This window comes from Nyctibius grandis, chromosome 10 (genome assembly GCF_013368605.1).
Source record: "Nyctibius grandis isolate bNycGra1 chromosome 10, bNycGra1.pri, whole genome shotgun sequence".
Classification (NCBI taxonomy): Eukaryota; Metazoa; Chordata; class Aves; order Nyctibiiformes; family Nyctibiidae; genus Nyctibius; species Nyctibius grandis.
The window spans coordinates 24,985,570-25,004,793 of record NC_090667.1 but is presented as its reverse complement, the minus strand read 5'-3'; the positions used below and the strand labels follow the sequence as shown (position 1 = coordinate 25,004,793).

Sequence of the window (19,224 nt, the reverse complement as noted above, 5' to 3'; positions counted from 1 at the left end):
GATTGACTCTGCAACGAGTCCAGGTCATCTCTCTCCTGGCTTAGATATCTGAGCCCAGCCAGCAGAGCTAAGATACCATGGCAGACTTTCCCCTCTATCCCCAACACCTCAAGGATGGCTCCCGAGGAAGTGTCACAACCAACAAGTATCTTGAACAGCCTCGAGAGACAGCAGGGGCCAAGGCTGAGTGAGACAGGCAGGGCATGGGAATTCTTAGGTTTGCACTGCAAGGGCAGCAGAGCTTCTTAAAAGCTGAGCTTGGTTTGAGACCAAGACCAGACCTCTAGGGTGACTGTATCCCAGTGCAATCTAGTCAATGCTAGAGGTGAAAGCCTTCCTGTTATTTCTGCCCCTGAAGGCTCTTTGTAAAGTCTTGCTGCAGAGGCCCAAAAAGGGCTTCAGGCCCCAGAGCAAGCTGGGGCTGCTGGGACACCAGGACCAGTCCCCAGGCCTGTAAGAATAACAGGTTGACAACACATCACAGCCATGCCAGAGGCTGGCTGGCTGCAAGGGCAGCGCGGAGGGTCTTGGGAAGCTGCTGGATGACCACAGTTAGGGGAGATGAGATACAGCAAGTCTTCAAGCCACTGTCTCTGCCACAGACATCTAATGGCAGTCAGAACGAGAATGAAAGTGAGCTTCACACACCCACCTCTTCAGGTCCACGAGTGGGAAGAAACTCCCTCAAAAGTGCAAGATTAACAAAATTAGATTAGCAAAACAGAGATGAGCTGCAAGCTGTTCCTTCACACAAGGAAGGACCTCTAGCAGGCCATAAACTGGCAACTCCTAGTCTGGAACGGTTCCTTCTAATTAGGTCAGTGCTTCCCATGCAACATGCTGCACAAGATGAGAGTATTTCAGAGCACACGGACACTCACCTACCAGAGGACAGCCAACACTGGAGGCAGAGCAACAGCCAGGGATCCTTCCCTTCCTTAATACGTAACTGCAATGAGTGCCAAGTGCCCAGCAGCTAGGCTCTCATCCTGCCCTGTGCTCACCTGCCATATTTCTACACACCTAGGACTATTTGGGAAGCAGATCATTTGCCAGCATATGCTCCATGCCTCAAATTGAAGCGTTAAGTAGGTACTGTAGCAGGCAGACTGTGGCAACCTGCAGTAAAGGGCAGCCTTTTCCACCTTTGCGTGGGAAGTGCTGGCAAGGAGGACTTGGCAGAGAGCTGTACTGCAAGCCTGGGCTGAATCCCGGCTGCGTTAGCGCCGTGAGAGCCTGAGCAGCCAGTCCCCTGCGAGCACAACCGTTTTTGGTTGCAGCACGGCAAGCCCATTTTGTGGCATAACCGTGCAATAATTCCAGAAAACATTCCTGTAAACAAGTCCTGCCTGCTGTGGTCACTATCCCAAGTTGTCCCAGCGCAGATACAGCTTCCAAGCCAGGCGGCTGTAAGGAGCAAACCACACACTGCACAAACAGGCTGATCACTACCAACAAAACACCCCAAGCCAAGGGGCAGCAGCTTCTCTGTCCCTCTCTGTGCCCGCTGCACTCCCTCCAGACCCACACCTGAAGCAGACCCACACGTCTGCAGCCCTTTACGTGAGGGAGTTCTCTGTGGCTGTTGACCAAGGCAGATCCTCTGTGATTTACCTCCTGTAGATCTCTACTCTTCAGATCACAGTACTTTGGGTTATGTTTAATGGACTTAGCAAAAGCACATTCAACCAAAGATTATCCAGCTGCTAATCCACATTAGTGCTCTGTGCACACACGCTAAATCCCTGACACAGATACAGGGTTTTCCTGCAGCGTCATGGGACGCTTAGACTATTAGTGTCAAATGTAAGCACAGAACATGGTTTGCAAGCTGCTACCCGCTCATACACAGGGAGTTCGAGTTAATGCACGCTGCCTGCCATGCTCAGAGCTCTCAGTTTGTAGAACATGCAGCACCTTGTCCTACTCTGCAAATAACCTGTGCAGTATCTTCATGCATGTTTGCCCTCAGCAGATGTGATCTTACCATCATGCTGGGATAAGCTAGAAAGACTGCTAGGAATTTGCCTTTGTACTGCTTTGCCTAACAGGAACCATCCCAGGATTTACGGGTACCCAGGATTTCTGGGTCAGAGCAGGACCCAGAAGACGGGCTGGTGAGGTGATGGCAGCAGCAGACTGCTGACACGGCCTGTCCAGGAGAGGGGCTTGGCTCCCATTTGTGACTCTCTGCCAACTTGCCTTCCCGTTCCCTCCAGAGCTCCCCTGCCTACCAGCACACGGACTGGGCTGTTTACGTGAACTACCTGAAGGGTGCCTGCTGGCATTTTACAAGCAACCATTTTTCCTCAACTGCTGCTGCAGTGGTTAAGTGTTTTGTTGCTATGGCCACACAACCAGAGGATTAGGAAGTCAAGTACAGTAGTTTCTTCATCTTAAGAGCCTTGGTGTTAACCTGCCAGTAGCACTGGAGAGATAAAGGTATTTTTGGCATCATGATCAGTCTCTGTGCTCCAGCCTTTCCATCCTAGTCCCACCATTTTTCAGGGGTGAAGGGAGAGAATTTACCTCTTCCTTCCATCACAGATACACTCCTTCTCCATCCAAAATGGGAGTCCTCCTTTCCTTCAGGATGGAAAATAGTGGCTGAATGTACTGTGATATCCATAACCTGACAAATTCAGACTAACATAGTCCAAGCGGGGAGACCAAAGCCAAGTGGAGTGATATAAGCCCTTTCTTTGGTGACAAAATGTACCATGTTCAGGCCCCAAAAAGTGCAAGCCATGTCAGTGTGTGACAAGGTTAACACATTGCTCAAGTCCTTTGCTAGCAGAGCTGCTCCCAGTGTTACCCCAGGGAAGGCACACAGGGCACAGACCACAGGCTGGCTGATCTGGCAATGGACTAGGAGGCAAAGGAGCATGAATGTGCCAGGAGACTGGGTTTGAAAGAGAAGCTCAGTTCAGCCCTTGCCTTCACAATTCCACCCACTGCCTGCAGGGTCTCTAGGCTTACTTCCTCCAGCCTGCACAGCAAGAGGAGCAGGGCAAGCCCAGGTGACCCCAGAGATGGAGAGCATAGACAGTCTCTAGCCAACGGGAGTGTAGCAGACAAACCATCTTTGCATGTAGCTGACTTCACTGCTTTGGCCTCACAACTGATTCCCTTCTCCTATCCTCTTGGTTTCAGGCTGTGCAAGGACTTTGCTCCCCTTTTATCCCCTATTCCCCCCTCATGCACTTTTTTCCACAGCCCAATCTTGTTCACAAAAGTTAACAGGGATTGGGGGTCGACTGATGCAACTTTGCTGGGTTGAAGGGTTATGAAGGCTTTGTGCTGTGGTAGAAGCTATCATAAAGGTCACAAAGAAACGTTTATAGATGAATTCACAGAACATTTACCTCTTTACAATGACAGAATACTGCAACTCCTTCTCAGGTTATTACTCTGGCCTGGGAGTAACAAGCTTCCCTACCACACCTGCCTGCTGCCTCAAGCCCTGAGAGTGCCAGTTCTGAACACCAGACACCAATGGGCACTAATCATCCAAAAGCTTATAGATACCTCATCCAGACACAGCCAGAGGAAAGATAATTGCTGGCTTTACCAACTTAGAGCCCCTGGAACGCAAATCCTAGGGATTGTGTGATCAGCTCCTTCCTGCGGTGCTGTTCTGCCCACTCTGGGTCTCCTCTTCGCTCTCACAGAGCAGAGTCTGGCTGAAGCATTACAAACAGCTTCTTCCACAGCACTGCTGCAAGCCCGCACTGAACAGCCTGTTAGGTCTTGGGAATGGCATGAGACCACACACTGGAATTGTGGCATTACGGCCGTGAACAAAAGCAGCCCCCAACACAAGCTGCTTTTTCTCCTGTATTTTGTCCTCTTCTTGGGAGATTTGTTTCATCTTACAGAGAATGTAGAGGTGGGCCCCAGCAACAACTCAAGAACATCCTATTGATCTCTCTCCCCACAGGGAGAGCAGTTCGCATCATTTACGAAAACTGTCAGCCAGTGATTCTTCTCTGGAATGTAGAAACTTGGTAAGAAAGTCTTATAAATTTTCAGTGCTTTACTTGTTTGTCATTTTATTTTCCATGCGATGAGAGAGAACTAAAATTTGGCTGCTGGCTGTTTCTGAAGGTAATCACTAGAAAAAGACTCATTGGAAAACCTGCAGAGACTACACAAGTGTTTGATGCTGTTAACAGCAACCTCTTATCTAAGAGCCTCTTTATCCCCTGTCGCCCTAAACACATGGTGTTTGCTCCACAGGCTCTGTTCTTTCTTCCCTAGCTTCGCTCACTGCTCTGCTTTGCCCTAGCACAGCACCAGACTCCACAAGGGTGCCAGAATATCCTTTGTTATGGGATGAGATTAGGCTCAGGTCCAGTGTCCCCATTCCCCGGTTGCCCAGCGGGAACACACGGCCTTCCGGGTGAAATCCTTTGTGCTGGCACAGTGCTCGCAGCTTGCCCCCAGCAGACTCTACCTCTGCTTGCCACCAGCACCCAGAGTTTTTCCACCCTGCAGTGTCAGGAAGGTCAGCAGGTGGAAAGGGGGACAAGATAGATGCAGAGTGGGGTCTGCTTGGTTTGAAAGGCTTCCTTCCCCACACAGCACAGCCATTTCAAACCCCTGAGGATACATTTGACAGAGAAAGTGCTGTGAACTCCAAGCATGCAGGATGCAGAGATGCCACAGCTCATGGAGTTGAGGCATGCGCAGAGGACAGGCAGAACAGACAGCTGTTATCGGCACAGTTCCTCACTCCTCTAAACGGGCTGAGGCAGGAGTTTCTATGTTTAACGGCCAGCATTTCACAAAAAGTCAGGCTAGAGAGAAACAGGCCTCCTGAGGCCTGTTTGTAGATGCAAACTGATGTGCTCCAGGGTTCTCAGGGCCACACAAGTGCAGCCTCGCACTCCCTTTACCAGACACCCACTTTGCTGAGAGATGCTCTGCTCTGTCCCATCTCACCTGGATCTGGGCACTTCCAGTGGGCTGCTCCCAATCCTCAGGAAGTTATCAGAATGGGTTGATGAGGAGGAGCTGGAGGACTTGACTTCAGCCATCCCTGTGGAAGGCAGCCTGTCTTCGGACGGCTGTGCCCTGCTCCAGAGCATGGCCTGTGGTGATGATGCACAACTCTTCCTCCTGTAGGATGGAGGACTGGGGTGAGAAAGCTGGCTTTCCCACGTACTCTAACTAGGAAGCCTTTCCACAACAGGCTGGATTATACCCCAGTAGCTACAAGCTCTTGTTCCCACTGAACGTGCCCTCCTCCCTCCCAAGGAACCATGAGTCACGGGTAACCACTCAGGGACGGGGGTACACTGAGCTCAATCCATCTTAGCCCATTCTTTTATAGATCACCATCCACGTGACCTGGAAATCAGAGACAGGAGAATGCATCAGCCCACACACATACAGCAGTTGCTTTGTTTAGTCTAGCTGTAAAAATGCCTCAAGCAAGGGGCCTCCCAGCAGGGAAAGACCATTTCAATCTGCTCTAAACTCTACAGAGCGTGTCAGACGAGGAGCTCAGCCCAGGTGGGCGTTGGTGTGCACTGATGAGGGTGACAGGGACATGATGCCAGTGCTATTTTACCTTTTAGTGATTCCCTTCAGGCACCACTGACCACACTTCTGACCACGTGCTCAGAGCTGACAATCATTCCAGCTGTAGGTGCATTTCAGCCCTTTCCCTGTCTGTGCTGACAGCCCAAAACTGCTCTGGCTTCTTTTCTAGCCAGCACATTCAGCCTCAGGCACAATTCACTGTCCATTGCTGCATCAGGCCTTAGCTCACAGTACCATCCAGCTACATGCCAAACAGGCACACATATTTGGAACTAATTCATGTCACTGCTGCTCCATGTTCAGATGATTTTCTTTCTTGCATCATTTCTTTTTCTGGAAGAGTCCCAAGAATTTTTCCCCTTCCAAAATCACAGTGAATTGGACAAAGACCTCCTTATGTACACAAGTGAAAAGGAAAAGTCTAAAGTAAACAAACTCAAGAAGAAAAGATGCTGGTCCTCCTGGAATCTGGAAGGGTACCTCAGCTTTGACTGAAATCTTGAGCACTGTCAGCAAGCGCAGCTAAAGACAGGCTTATTGTACAGGGAGAAGCATGATATCCTCTCTTCACTTCTTGAAGTGTGTCCACCCTCAAACATCACACCACAGCCTCTCTCAAATATTATTCATCTCATGTTATCATAGCTGCCAACATCTCCAAGCATAGCCTGCAGACAGGCTTGTACAGCTAAAAACCAAATGCCTCTCCCTGCAAGGAGACCTCAAGGTCATGCGTTTTCAGGACAACACAATGAAGTACACCTCCTCCTCTCCCTCCTCACACTATGCACAGCCCAGCTCACCCAGCTTGTAGCAAGTCCTACCTGTTCTCCAGACTACACAGCCAGAACAGCCTGCAGCAAGACCCTCGCTAAGCACTCATGGCAAGGCTCACAGCCTTCCCTTCCCCAAGCTCATGCCCACAGCGTGGGCCTCAATGATCACCATGGTAGCTGCAGCTAACCCCGACTCAGCCTGATGTCTCCAACAGGAATGAAAGTAAACCAGAGCTAGAAAACAGGTCACAAAATCAAGCCCTGATACTCACAAGGGCAGCAGATCTCTTCCAGCATGCTCTGGCCACTTCGCATCTTGTGAAAATCACATGCACGTTTTGTGCTTCAGGATCTAGTCTGTATGTCCTAAGCACTCAGAGCAATGGTAATGCTGCTGGTTTACTACCCTGCAGCCAGGCAAGTGGAAAGTTGTTCTCCACTTGCTGCAGGCACTTTGCTGCGGATAGCTAGGCTGTGTGTTAAAGAGGACTCTGTGCTGCTCACTTGGCAAACGCAGTTTGGGACTCCCCACCTCCATTTTGTGACTCTGCAGGAGGATTCTCTCTTCCCCTCTTCAGCATTTTATAAACTGAATCACAATGTGCTTTAGAAAGGCTGCTGCCACCAGCATGGCTGCAGGCTCAGTCCCAGAGGACTTCCAACTGCCTCCAGCACAACCCAGATTTAATTTAAAATAATTGCAATATAAAATAGCATCTTCACATGTGCTGAGGGAGAGGAGACAAAAATTAAACTAAGAGGGGCAACCCTACAGCAAGGTTCCGAAATCCCCAAACTGCACCAGAAACTCCAAAAGCAAGCACAACGCCCGTCCCAGAGCAGCAGTGGCCAGACACCTTCCCCGGTCCCCACTCCTAGACAGCCACCTGCATCCCTAGGCGAGTCCTATGTGACCCTCTATCAATAGGAAGCACTGAGAATTTAATATTCTCCCCCAGAAGTATCTCTAAACAGCGCTGCAGTCAGCAACCTGCTTTCAGCTCACACACCTCGTGCTATTAGAGGGGATTCTTGGTCACCCAGCCCACCTACCACTAACTGCAGACACTCCCCTGTATAATCTCTTCCATAAATTAAGCTTCATTTTAGGGCAGCTAAACTTTGTCTCCACTTTTCCCTGGGGAGGCCGCTGCCAAATGTCATTTTTCTAGTAGTTTGGAACCATCTTTTAAGTAATGAAATCCATTCTGGATTAACAGTGAAACTGGTAAAAAAGAAACAAAGCTGCTTTACTGCCATCAGGGGACAAACTTCAGAGGAGCATCCCCACAGAAGCCTGACAATCTTTAACATGGTGGGGTATCAAATTTTTGGTGCAGAAGTTCTGTAGCACAAGTTGCAGCAAAGCCTGTGACAGTCAAATTCCTCCCTCCACTGTAAGGAACCCGTGCCACAGCGAGCAGACCTGGAGGGTGAGGGACTTCAGAGGTACCTTTTCTACTGTGCTCAAAGCCTGCCCCTTTTGTTCTGCAGCCCACTGAGCGGTTATCTCCTCACCATGCTGCCTGAGCCTGTGCTCCTGCTGGCATCAGCTCCACTGCTTCATAGGTGAAGCTCCCAGCTGCTCCAGGGGAGCTTTCCATCCCCAGGGAGAAATCGCTGCTCAGACTTGTGGTGCTGCCTCGGTCTCTCTGCTCTAGAGAAAAGAAAACAGAGCTACCTGAAGATCAGCTGGGTCTCGCTCACTTTCTCTCCCTTTAAACAATACACTTCCCACATGCCCTGGGGCCACATTCTTTCGAGGCCCCAAGGGAAGCAAACCCATTTGTAGTCACCTTGATGCTGGGAACCCAAGCCCCCAAGGGATCTACCATTACCAGCACCCAGGGGTGCTGATGCTCAGCAGTAGCACTCACTGAGCATGCAGATCTCTTCCAGGGTGAAGCCAGGTGGCAAACTCTTCCTTCTGGGGAAAGACAGACAAGGTTACCTAAGCCATGCTTCAGGGCTGTGTGGAGGCTGGCCATAGCCAGATCTCTGTAGCACACAGCGGACCAGAGCAGTGGGGATTTAGCTGTGCAGGGGTAGAGGGGAGGGGATGGGGCTGGTGTACAGTATCCGACCCTCCTAACAGTCCCAGCCCACACACCCTGTGCTTTGAGAGGTGGCCACAGGCTGCGGGCAGACATGGGCTTATTCAGAGCCTCCAGGGTGGGCTTTGTTTCTTTCCACCCCTCCTGAAACAGGAAGGGGTTAATGTTTAGTGGTCTGTTAAAAAGTAGCCACCCTGCTCCCCCCCAGCAGCACCTGGTGGAGCTCCCTGCAAAGCCTTGAGCCAGAGCACACATCTCTGGGTTCATCCGTGCTAAAGCAGCCATGGACAGTCATTAAGCAGAGAGCACATTTCAGTATGGACGGTTTTTCAGAGCACAATATGGCACCTCACAGGCCTCGGCCCCATTTTGCAGCCTTCAGAGTGCAGAATAAATTAAAGAAAACTGGGCCAGGACACCAGGGCTTCCATCTCCCCAAAGGAACAGCACTAACAAGCTCCCTGGCTCTGCAGCCCATGCAGCAGCAGGCATAGGCTCCTTACCTCTGCGACTTCACAGCAGAGAACTCCTCAGAGGTGATGTGCTTCAGAAAATTGAAGCAGAAAAAGAAAATCTGAGCAAAGGGAGAGAGAAAAGCGGTTCAGGAATGAACCCGAGGCTCCATGCAGCCTCTTATCTCGGTGAGGAGGTGCTGGCAGGAAGGAGATAGCAAGAAATCTGCAGCTACCAGCCTCCAATGCGCCACGGGTTGCCACCATCCCATCCTTGGCCTTCTCTTACACATTAAACCGACCCTCTGTTCCCTGCCACAGGGAGGCCCAGAAGGGAAGGTGTACAAGTCTCCTTATCAATGCCTTGCACACATGCCACAAGCACACGGCAGGTACTTATGCCATCAGTGCCGACTGGAAAAGAAACGGCCCCCAGCTGATGCTTATGCGCCCAGGTAAGCAGCAAACCCAGCAGGACTAGCAGGGTTAGAGCCGCATGCTCCACCTCAGCACCACAGCTGTAGCACACCTGGAAGCATGTGGTACCTGCAGCATCTGCGGTCCCAAGTTCATGCCCCGCCATGCACCAGTCTGCTCTGTGGCATTCACCCCACTGTGCTGCTGCCACCCCACCCTCCTGCGCAGAGCTGAGCCCCTCTCCTCCCACAGCGGGAGCAGGGAGTGCTGGAGGCAGGCATGCAGCCCCTCTCCTGTTCCAGCTACCGACTCTGCCCTCAGCCAAGCAGGCACCAGAGCAGAGCTCGAGCCAGCAGAGCTCTGGGAAAGGAGTGAATGGGAGGAATGATACTAATACAGGGGTCCTGGACCCCTGAAAGATGGAAAATAGGCCAGGGTCCCGGCTCTGCTGTTCAGCAGCAGGGGATTCCCAAGTGAGGTGAGAGTCTGAGGAGCAGGGGATTAGCAACAGGGTTAGACATACTCCCCACCTCTTGATCACTGTCCAAAAATGATACTGCAGTGTATTGCAACTATAGTCAGAGCAACCAGTTTTTGTTGTTAAACAGTGAAAGATTTGAAGAGAATTAGTTCCAGTAATCTTAACTGCCTCCCAGACCCATCTGTGCACCCACAGATACACCCCACCAAATACCCACACCAGAACCAGCACAAGCTGCTCCACAAGCCCACGATGACATGCAAGCCACATGCAGCTGCAGCACCCAGGCAGGAGGGCTGGCACTCAGGACAAGCACACAAGACCACACAGCTTTATTTCCAATCTCCCAGGAATCACAAGCCTTAAGCACCCCTTCTCACTGCTGAGCTGAATAGCAAATCCCAGCACCCCTTCACCAGGGGCCTCAACACTAATGGCACAGCAGGGGAACCACCAGGACTGACACCCACCAACCAAACTGTAGCCTGAGAGAAAAGCATTCCCACACCTTATGCATCAGGAAGTGACGGGGCAAGGCTCCTACCTCGTATTTCCAGCACCTGAACAACCTTTTTAGAGGCCAGCCAGACCACTGAGATTACCAGAAGCAGGCAGTGAATGCTGCTACCATAAACAAGGGAGAACATAAAGCAGTGCTCAGCCACTGCCCCAGACCAGACACTCACCTCTTCTCCTTTACTGAGTCGATCGGCTAACATGTGCCTGGAAAGAGAGCAGGGGAAGCTCAGTCACAGGCTGGAAGCCAGAACCATCAGAAGAACACAAGCTGTCACGGAATGGCCAGATGCCTGAGCCTCCAGGCAAAAAGAGGCATCAGCCCCTCTTGGCACAGCTCACTGCGAGCTGCCCCAACATCCACCTTTGGTTGTGAGGAAACACCAAAGATGACCCCTTGAAGGCTTCTCCCCTGCTGCGCAAGGATGCATATGTAAGTAAAACTTAAGTGTGCCTACCCGAAAAGAAACCAGTCATAGGCCACTGTTAGGTAGAGAATCTCAGACGGTTCCAGGGACGCGTGGATCAGCCCATCCTGCAAAGCAAATGAGAACAGCTTTCAGGCAGCAGCCCTGGGGATCAGGACTTGGGAACTGATGATCTACTGAAAACAGTCCTGGTGATCCAGGATGCCCAGCTTGCTCCACCTGCCTGTGATACCATGCCTGATGGCAGGACAGCATGTTGGGCTCCACACCAAAGCCAACCCACACCCTCTCTGAAGCCAAGATAGTAAAAAGGAACATTAACTGCTCCACCACCACCTCCTGGTGACACAGTCACTCACCCTCCAAGCAATCACCCCCAGAAGCAGAGCAGGTCAGACAGGTACTCACAGCCCATAAGGAGAGGCGCAGTAAGGAGATGAAGAGAGGAGTTCGATCCCAGCCAGATATACAGTGCACCAGGAGCCCACTGTCATCTGTTCCAGGTTGGGGTAGGAAGCAGAAAGAAAAAAAAAAAAAAAAAAAGGATGTTGTAACGACAGCAATGGCTTTTCTTTATGGCAAATCTGTAGCGACAAGCTACTCTCCATCCCCACAGCCTGGGCTCAAGAGCAGAGCTCAGCCACCAGGCCAGAACATTTTGTCTTGAATACAGCAGCCAAAAAATTGCTCAGAGTGTCCTGGGTTGTCAGCAGCCCCAGCTGATGTGCTGTCCTAGCCCTGACAGCTGCTCAGGACATGAAGTCACTAGGTATGACCATCACTGTGGTGAACATATACCTACGCAGTTGCAACCCACTATCACAATCTATCCCCACATCAGAGAGAAACCTGCTCCAACTGAACAGAGGATGACAGAGGGTGGAAGGGGCTCTTAAACAGGCACCTAATGAGACCCTGGGTTTGGGGGACAAAACACAGACATTCAGCAAATAAAGAGCAACAGTTAACAAGGAGGGGAACAAACATTTGTTCTCCTCAGCTTTAAAGCTTTCAGATATCCTTCCACACCTGGGAAGAGAGGGTCTTCAAGGGATCAGCAGGTCCCTCTCTAAGAGGGGAGCTGGAGCCCTGCGATGCTAGGACCACCACCCTGTTTTGAAGAGAGAGAAGTGAAACTCTCTACAAAGCAACTCTTCTGTATTGGGAACTGATCCACAGTGGCACTAATACCATCAGCTGTTCTTCCAGAGAAAGCAACTGTTCCAGTTAGGCCACTGGGAGCAAGGAGTTTACGTTACCATCACTATTGATGATGGAGATCAGCAGCTTCAGGTAATTCTGTGTCTGTTGCACGAGGTCCCAGCTCTATGCAGAAAGAGAAATGTTGATGGTGAGTGTCTGCCCACAGCAAAGGCCTGCTCTGCAGTTCAGAGCCCACCATGCTCTTGGCTTCTCTATGCAGAACAACAGCAAAGCAGATATAACCCTGTGGCCATTCCTCAGAGCGAGACTCGCTGGGTGCTCTAACTACTCCCCCCACCCCCTGCAAAACACACTCTGGGACAAGAGACCAGTCAAGAAAAAAGTAATAAATAAAAGGCCATCTCTCCTGTCTGCCTAGCTGGCACAGATCCTGCTTGCCTGCAGCCCCAAAGCTCCAAGCAGATCACGCTCAGAGAGACTAACCTGAGGCAGCAAACACCTGTGGAGCGCTGACCCAGTTCTCCAGCCCCCCGCACGCGTGCACTTTACCAAACGGCTCAGCAGCCATGTTACAGCTGTGTACGTGATGTGAGTAGCATGATAGGGTGAGCAGGCCAAGGTCAGCAGCCCGTTCCCACAACCCAAGTGCTCTGCCCAAAACTCTCTGGCCCTTGTAAATGGCCCCAGCAGGCTGCCTGTGGAGCCACTCCCAGCTGCTCCACACGAGCACTGGACTTCTGCAGTAATACCCAAGTAACAGCAGTATCACAGAAGGGCTCTGAACTCAGAGACCTTCCAGCACTACAAGAAATGCAGGTGAAAAACATGACAAGCAGCTCAAGCGTGCCACTCTTGATCTTGAGAAGATGCAGGGAATTTCAGCAGTCTGATCAGAGCCAGGACTAGCTCAAGGAAAATGGGATAGCACTGGTAAGGAAAAGGCAAGGAGAGGGACACGTTTCATTGTGACAGTGTTAGTGGTATAAGGGACATCTGACCCCCAGCAACAGAACACTTGCTCTGTGCTTGCATGCGTGCACGTGTCCATGTAACGACACTTAAGAATACTGTTGAGGAACATATTGCCCTGCTGTGAAGCCTGCACAGCAACAAAAGGGTAAGGAAATGGGGGACACACTGAGCCTGGTGCAGAAAAACACATCCTTCCAAAGTCTTCTGTCTGCCCAATTCAATCCGATCTTGTGCTTACGCCAGAAGGAATCACCTGATCACCCGTCTGATCTTTCTATACCACAAACCAGAAAGTTTTGTTTAGTTGCCCCACATACAGCCTGAAGCTTGCACTTGGCAACATCTCTGCCCAGAGAAGCACCTCAACTAGGGGTGACAGCTCATTTCTCCTTTGGCAGTGTGTTCCAACGGATCATCCTAAAAAATAACATGCAAGACTGCTTTTTCTTATTTGAAGGTCTGATTTCAGACTGCAGACACTGCTTCCTGTGCAGCTTTTCTTCCCCAGATTCGAGTGCTTTAGAATTAGTATTTCTTCCTGCAAATGTACTTAAACATTAATCAAGTCAACCCTCCATCACCCTTGTGATTAGCCAGACAGACTGAGAACTTTAGCTTTAAGTGAAGCACCTTCTCCAGTCCTCAGATCATTTCTGCATCTATTTATTACAACCTCTTAAATTTTTAATATCCTTTTTAAAATACTGGCTGCTCTGTATTCTAGTGAACAAGTTTCTAGCCATAAACAAGCTGTGGTCCCATTAGTTCTGCTTCAACACTGCAAGCTACTTTTCTGTGATTCTGCTTATGCTGGCACTTAAACATTATTTACATCGCTGACTGACAAACACTGGCCCAGCACGGGGAGCTCTACTAGTTCTGTGGTGCTTCCAGCCACATAGGAGCTGGAACTTGAGCATAGGAGCGTGACACGCTCCAGCACAGTCAACTGTCACAAAACCTGGGGGGATTGGTAGGTCCACCGGTGTGTGAAATGGAGCACACTAATCAGCAGTATAAAGCGATGCTTCCTGGTATGAACAAACAAAGGTAAACCTCAAAGCTTGGGCAAACATAAGAGTTCAATTATTATTTGCGATGCTGTCACAGTAATAAGGAATGGAGACGTGCTGTGGTCAACTAGGATTTTCTACTCTTCTTTCATAGGACAGGCACCTTGCACACCCACGAAGAAGGTTGGTCACTTGGCTACTGCTCACGTAAGGGAAGACTGACCTTTCTCAAGACTCTCCATGGCCAAGGAAGTCTGCCCACTGTAGGCACATGCCTAGCTAAGATTACGAGCAAGTAATACTGCTTTCCCTTTCCCGGCATGTTCCTTACTTTTGTTAGTGACATATCTCCCTAATGCACTGCAAGCTTTACGCAAGCTACAGAAAAAGATCTGATGTTACAGTCAGCTGCCTCGGGACACACCAAGCCATGGGGCTCTTGGGTAGAGGATTTCCACAGCCATTCTGAGCAGTTAAGTAAGCAGTCTCGCTCCCACTGGGATGGTATGAAGTAAGCCAGATTACAGCAACATGAGCAAGTCAAACTTCAAATCTTTACTAATCCTTCCTCAATGAACCTCTGACCTCCCACAGAGACACCTGCTTTGCTCACCTGGTACTCGCTCCAATCGATATTGAGAGACTGGGTCAGAGAGACCGGGATGCTTAATGGAGCATCTACATAATCCTGCAAAAAACCCAAACACAATGGGTCAGAGAAAAGCCATGACCTGAAGGCAGCAAGTTACAGAAAAAAACAAAAAACAACAAATGCCAAATGGTGCATCTACAAGAAAACATCTTGGCAAAGCATCTTTGGATGCAAAAACCTGCAGTGGTAAGAATTAACTCCTAGCTGCTTAGAAGGACTAGTGGACAAGAGGAGCTTTTCTGTGCTCCCAACAGTGAAAGTCAGGGACAAGGCATGTTAGTTTCTGAATTCCTGTAGGGCTGTTCCACTCCCTCAGCTATCTCCCTCAGCGGGAGACACAATATGAAGACAGAACTGAGAACAGAGGCTATCAATAAGATATCAAAGTCAAAACCAGGAGAGCAACCCACACCCCCATGAGAGGTCAAGCATCCTGGACTTCAGGATAAGGATTCATTTATTTTACATATGGATTTTACATTGAATAATTTAGTACATTCACTATCTGTTTTGTTTATCCTGTTGGATTCCTCTTTATGATCAGAAATAAGCACACGATGTATACACCATCACTCAGGAACTCTGAGGCAAGACTTAAGTCCAGTAAAGCCCACAGCTTTCCATTTTGTAACATCCATGTACCTGTTTCCAGTTAAATATGAGACCTTCAGCTGTATAATCCCGATCTTTGTACTCCTTAAAAAATTCACAGCCTGCAAGAAAAAGAGATAATCAACAACTGTTCAGCTAACTGTTATCTAACAACTGAAGTGCCCTGTGGGACCGAAAGTGCTGGCAGCCCCGGGCTCCAGAGCACCAATCAAAACTGCTGCCTGCGGGAAGAGAGGCGCAGTAATCATGAGTACAGTGTGCAGCACGGCCTCCCAGCAGCATCAACCCAGAGCACTCAGCAGTGAACATGCTCACACAGCAAAGGGCAAACTCCAAACACACAGCAAATGTGGAGTTTGAGGGACTGATTTCATTCTTTCCCAAACAAGAGGTTTCACCAAGGAACTATGCTTTCCAGGGCCACTGACTTTTGCACAGATCTAAGGCATCAGCCTGACACGCTGAGTGAGAAGGAACCTGCAAAAGGAGGTGTTGGCAGAGCCCTGGGGAAAGCCAATTTTCACAGGGCATCTGCTGCAGGTAACAAGAAAGGGCTCTGTCAGAGGCAGCTGTGATTTCTCTCACATTTAAGTCTCCTCTTCAAATACAAGAGCAGCCCTATCTGAAGAAAGCAGGTACATAACCACTTCTAAGGTTTCCTCCAAGCCCTCCCCTCCTCAAGTTTGTCCTTTGGCTTTGTTCTTCTCAAACAAGTATTTGAAGTCTCTGCTGCAAACTGCAGTCACTTAGTCACAGCTGAGCAGCACCATTAGCACTGCGGCTGGCTGCAGGCTACACAAAACACCTCTCCCAACGTCCTGTGTATGCCCCAGCAGCGCCACGCTGCCCACATTACCGAGACACCCCTCTGCCAGACACAACACAGGCAACAATTCCTACCCTGCAAGTCACAAGCAACTCCAATGGCAAAAAAAACCCCAACTTTGTGCAAGGACAGGACTAGCCCTCGAAAACATGCAGTCAGGAAGCAATCTGTCAGTTGAGATTTAACTCCAATTAAACAATGGCTTAAAGCAAAGGATGGAGGATTATGGCAGTAAGGATTGGCAACTACAAACATCAACTACCTGTCAAATGGAAAAGAGGGTTTCATCACTGAAGAGCACAAAAGCTTCTACAGATACCCCATCTTAACACAAGTCTTTCACCTAGGCAGTCATGTCTGGACACTGCTTCGCTCACCTAAGACAACAGGATCTCAGAATAACTTGAGACACAAATTACAAAACAGAAATTCTTTCAATGCAAACCTGGGAACATCCATAAGAACGTATCATGCCATTTGGGTGGTCACTAAAGGGGTTGCTGATCCTTAGATGCTTATGTCTTAGATTTACCAGAACAACATTCCCCTCTGGACCAGCACTGCTGAAATCAGGCAACATCTGCAGGGAGAACTTCCAGTTTTATAAGGTTTACCTCTAATGTGGCAGTGAAGAGCTGCTAAAAGAGAGCAGCTGTCCCAGATGGCAGAAGAGGAAGGACCATCACTGAATATTGCACACAATATGCAGATCCCCATACAGTATCAACTCTACAGTTTAACTCTATAGAATCACCTTATAGCAACAACTCTACAGCTTAACTCTATAGAGTCACTTCTTCCTCATTCTTTACAAACCCTACAAAAGACCTGTGTACACTGTCTCTCCCATGGTCTAAGTTTGGTGAGGCATACAGCAGCAATGTATACCTGTGCCACATTCTACAGAAACCTGCAATACTCTTATTTCTCTGTATGCTTGTGCAATCTGCAGGGCAAACTCGATAGAAATCTTAATGCAGCTTCTCTGAATTGTCACTAATTCTTGTATGAAAGAAACAAAACTCTCTAAAAAAAATATGCTTAAGGGCAACATCAAGTAATCATGGAACAGTTTGGGTTTGGATCATCCACAACAGTTTTGTTGGGTTTTTTTTCCTCCTCTCCCTTTCTTTGTGTGCAATGTCTTGCAGACAGACCTCAAGCACAGCAGTCTCACATCCAATCCTACCACTGAGCCTGACATCAGCAGGCAGGCAGCAATATTCAGCTCATCTTTAAGAGTGCAGCAAGTGACCCAGCGGTGGTTGCTAGGCACAGGGACTAATATAGCCAGGGAGACAGGCTGGAGTGGTCTGTCTCTCAGTCATACATTGCAGGCTCAGGTTAACAGTTCTGCTTAGCACTGAGAATATCTTACAGCAGTGCTCTGGAACACTAGGACTAGAAAATACTCTTAAGAATTGGGGTTTTACGTAACACAGAGCAAGATACATATTTTCATCAAGCAGTAGTTTGGAGTTGCAGGGGTGTCAAAAGCCATCTTAACCCCAGCTCCACCTCTGGGACTTTTTCTTTGTGCTTGAATTCATTAGAACAGCTGAGAAATTATTTTGCCACCTCAAAGAGTGCCTAATGCTGACTCACATCGCCAGAGCATCCAGATTCGTTGCACTGTTCTCAGTTTAAAAGAGCTTCTCTCCAGAGGGAGCACAGGAAACATTCAGCAAACCACAGTCATTTCACCACACATACACACAAAGGTAGTTCCCAGTCCCCAGAAACGGATTGTCACCTGTCCCTTGGGAGTCCCTCTGGACATCAGTCCTGTACCTGGATATGGGATGGAGAGAAGCGTGAAATCAGCGTAACGTTGAGCTTTGTCCACCTTCTCAGAAGACGTCACACTGCACAGGACAAGAGGAAAACAGCAGACATATGTAGAGTATTTTTCACGGAGAAACTAGCACCCAAAAAGCTACCTGTCATATCTCCCTGCACAATGACTTGACTCAGGAGTGAGCAGGGGCAGAACTTACTCAACACATCCAAACAGGTATAGGCCAAAACCACTAAAGTTTTCCTCTGAGAGAAATGCCAGGAGAAACATCTCCCTCTGTTCCTATACACAAGCAGAGGGCTCCTTTACCCTCTCCTTCCTGAAGGTGTGACTGTCACATTACCTCAAGCTCTACAGAGAAAAACTACTCAGACTGCAGAGGACAGATGAAAGCAGCTATCTTGCCCACTGATACAGCTTTCTCTGCCCTAAAACCTTGGGCTTCTCTTTACAGCATCAACTAACTGATCCTGCTGTAGGACTCTTCCAGGGACTGCTCCCAGGATGCTGAGTGCACGCCCAACAGCATTCACAGGTAAGGGCTACACTAGCTGCAATCCAAAGCCTGCAGAAAAACAAATGAACCCAGACTCACTTCAAGCCAAACTTCACCTTCTTGTTTTCCACCATCAGGTCACAGATATATCGGACAGACAGGTACCGAAGCAGCTTGATGTCATGCCCTCTGACCTTGTCAAACAGCTGGGAATCTGCATTTCTGCAGGACAGAACAAGGCAAAGCAAGATGAGCATGGAAGACTGACCACGTTGAGCTGATTCTCTGCACAATACTGCCACAGTTCTTCCCTGAACCGCTTCTAGCCATAAGCCACACAGCACGAGCCTTGTCTCCACAGGTCAGAGTCAGACTCTGCAATGAACTGAAACTGTAAACTTTGTGCTTAGGGTCCCTCCCCACATCTCACTCTGTTCTGCAACAAGCATGTAAGATACAGAACAATTTCTCCAGCCTGGAGATGTACTTTTTTGATGAAGTAAACACATCTGTGTAATTCAAACACCTTTTAAAATGGCTCTATATATTCCTGTCTCCAGCCCTTCCTTCTAGCGAGAAATTAGCATGCTGCAGTTGCACTGGCTTCAGCCAGCCATTAGCATTCGAGACAATTTTTCAAAAGCAAGGAAAGTAAGACACTGAGCTTGATGACGGTGTCAAGCCTGTACCCAAAGCCCAGCCTAGGAAAGAGCAGAAATGAGTGGCTGAGCCAGTCAGCTTTGGTCCAAACTCCCTTTTCCCCACCCCATTGATGCATACAAACCTAAGTGCAGAATCTTCCTCTGAAATGTCTTCTGCATCTGCCCAAGCATCATCAGAACCTCCTGCAAGGAAGGCATTAAGAACTGAAGTCTGTGTAAACCAACTCAATTCCCAATCTGACAAGATGGACACGAGATTTCAGTCTTTGCTCTATGATACAGGGCCTGATACAAGCAGGTCCATGCTAGAGCTCTGCATCGGCTCTCAGGAAGAGCTTGCTCTCGTGTGTAGGTCACT

The 19,224-nt window shown here is 49.2% G+C and overlaps 1 protein-coding gene across 2 annotated transcripts in view; it reads right to left on the bottom strand.

Annotated features, from left to right (window-relative positions):
- Positions 1 to 19,224, bottom strand: part of MTMR14 (myotubularin related protein 14) — a 32,427-nt gene that overhangs the window by 6,417 nt on the left and 6,786 nt on the right. For both annotated transcript variants that reach the window (XM_068408944.1, XM_068408946.1), the window contains exons 5-17: positions 18,989 to 19,049; positions 18,304 to 18,426; positions 17,702 to 17,775; positions 15,115 to 15,185; positions 14,434 to 14,508; positions 11,931 to 11,997; positions 11,080 to 11,165; positions 10,702 to 10,778; positions 10,414 to 10,450; positions 8,881 to 8,951; positions 8,201 to 8,250; positions 7,842 to 7,980; positions 4,945 to 5,121 (exon numbers count right to left, since the gene is read on the bottom strand). In XM_068408944.1, the coding sequence (XP_068265045.1) occupies positions 4,945 to 5,121; positions 7,842 to 7,980; positions 8,201 to 8,250; positions 8,881 to 8,951; positions 10,414 to 10,450; positions 10,702 to 10,778; positions 11,080 to 11,165; positions 11,931 to 11,997; positions 14,434 to 14,508; positions 15,115 to 15,185; positions 17,702 to 17,775; positions 18,304 to 18,426; positions 18,989 to 19,049 (1,108 nt within the window). The remainder of the gene's footprint in view (positions 1 to 4,944; positions 5,122 to 7,841; positions 7,981 to 8,200; positions 8,251 to 8,880; positions 8,952 to 10,413; positions 10,451 to 10,701; positions 10,779 to 11,079; positions 11,166 to 11,930; positions 11,998 to 14,433; positions 14,509 to 15,114; positions 15,186 to 17,701; positions 17,776 to 18,303; positions 18,427 to 18,988; positions 19,050 to 19,224) is intronic.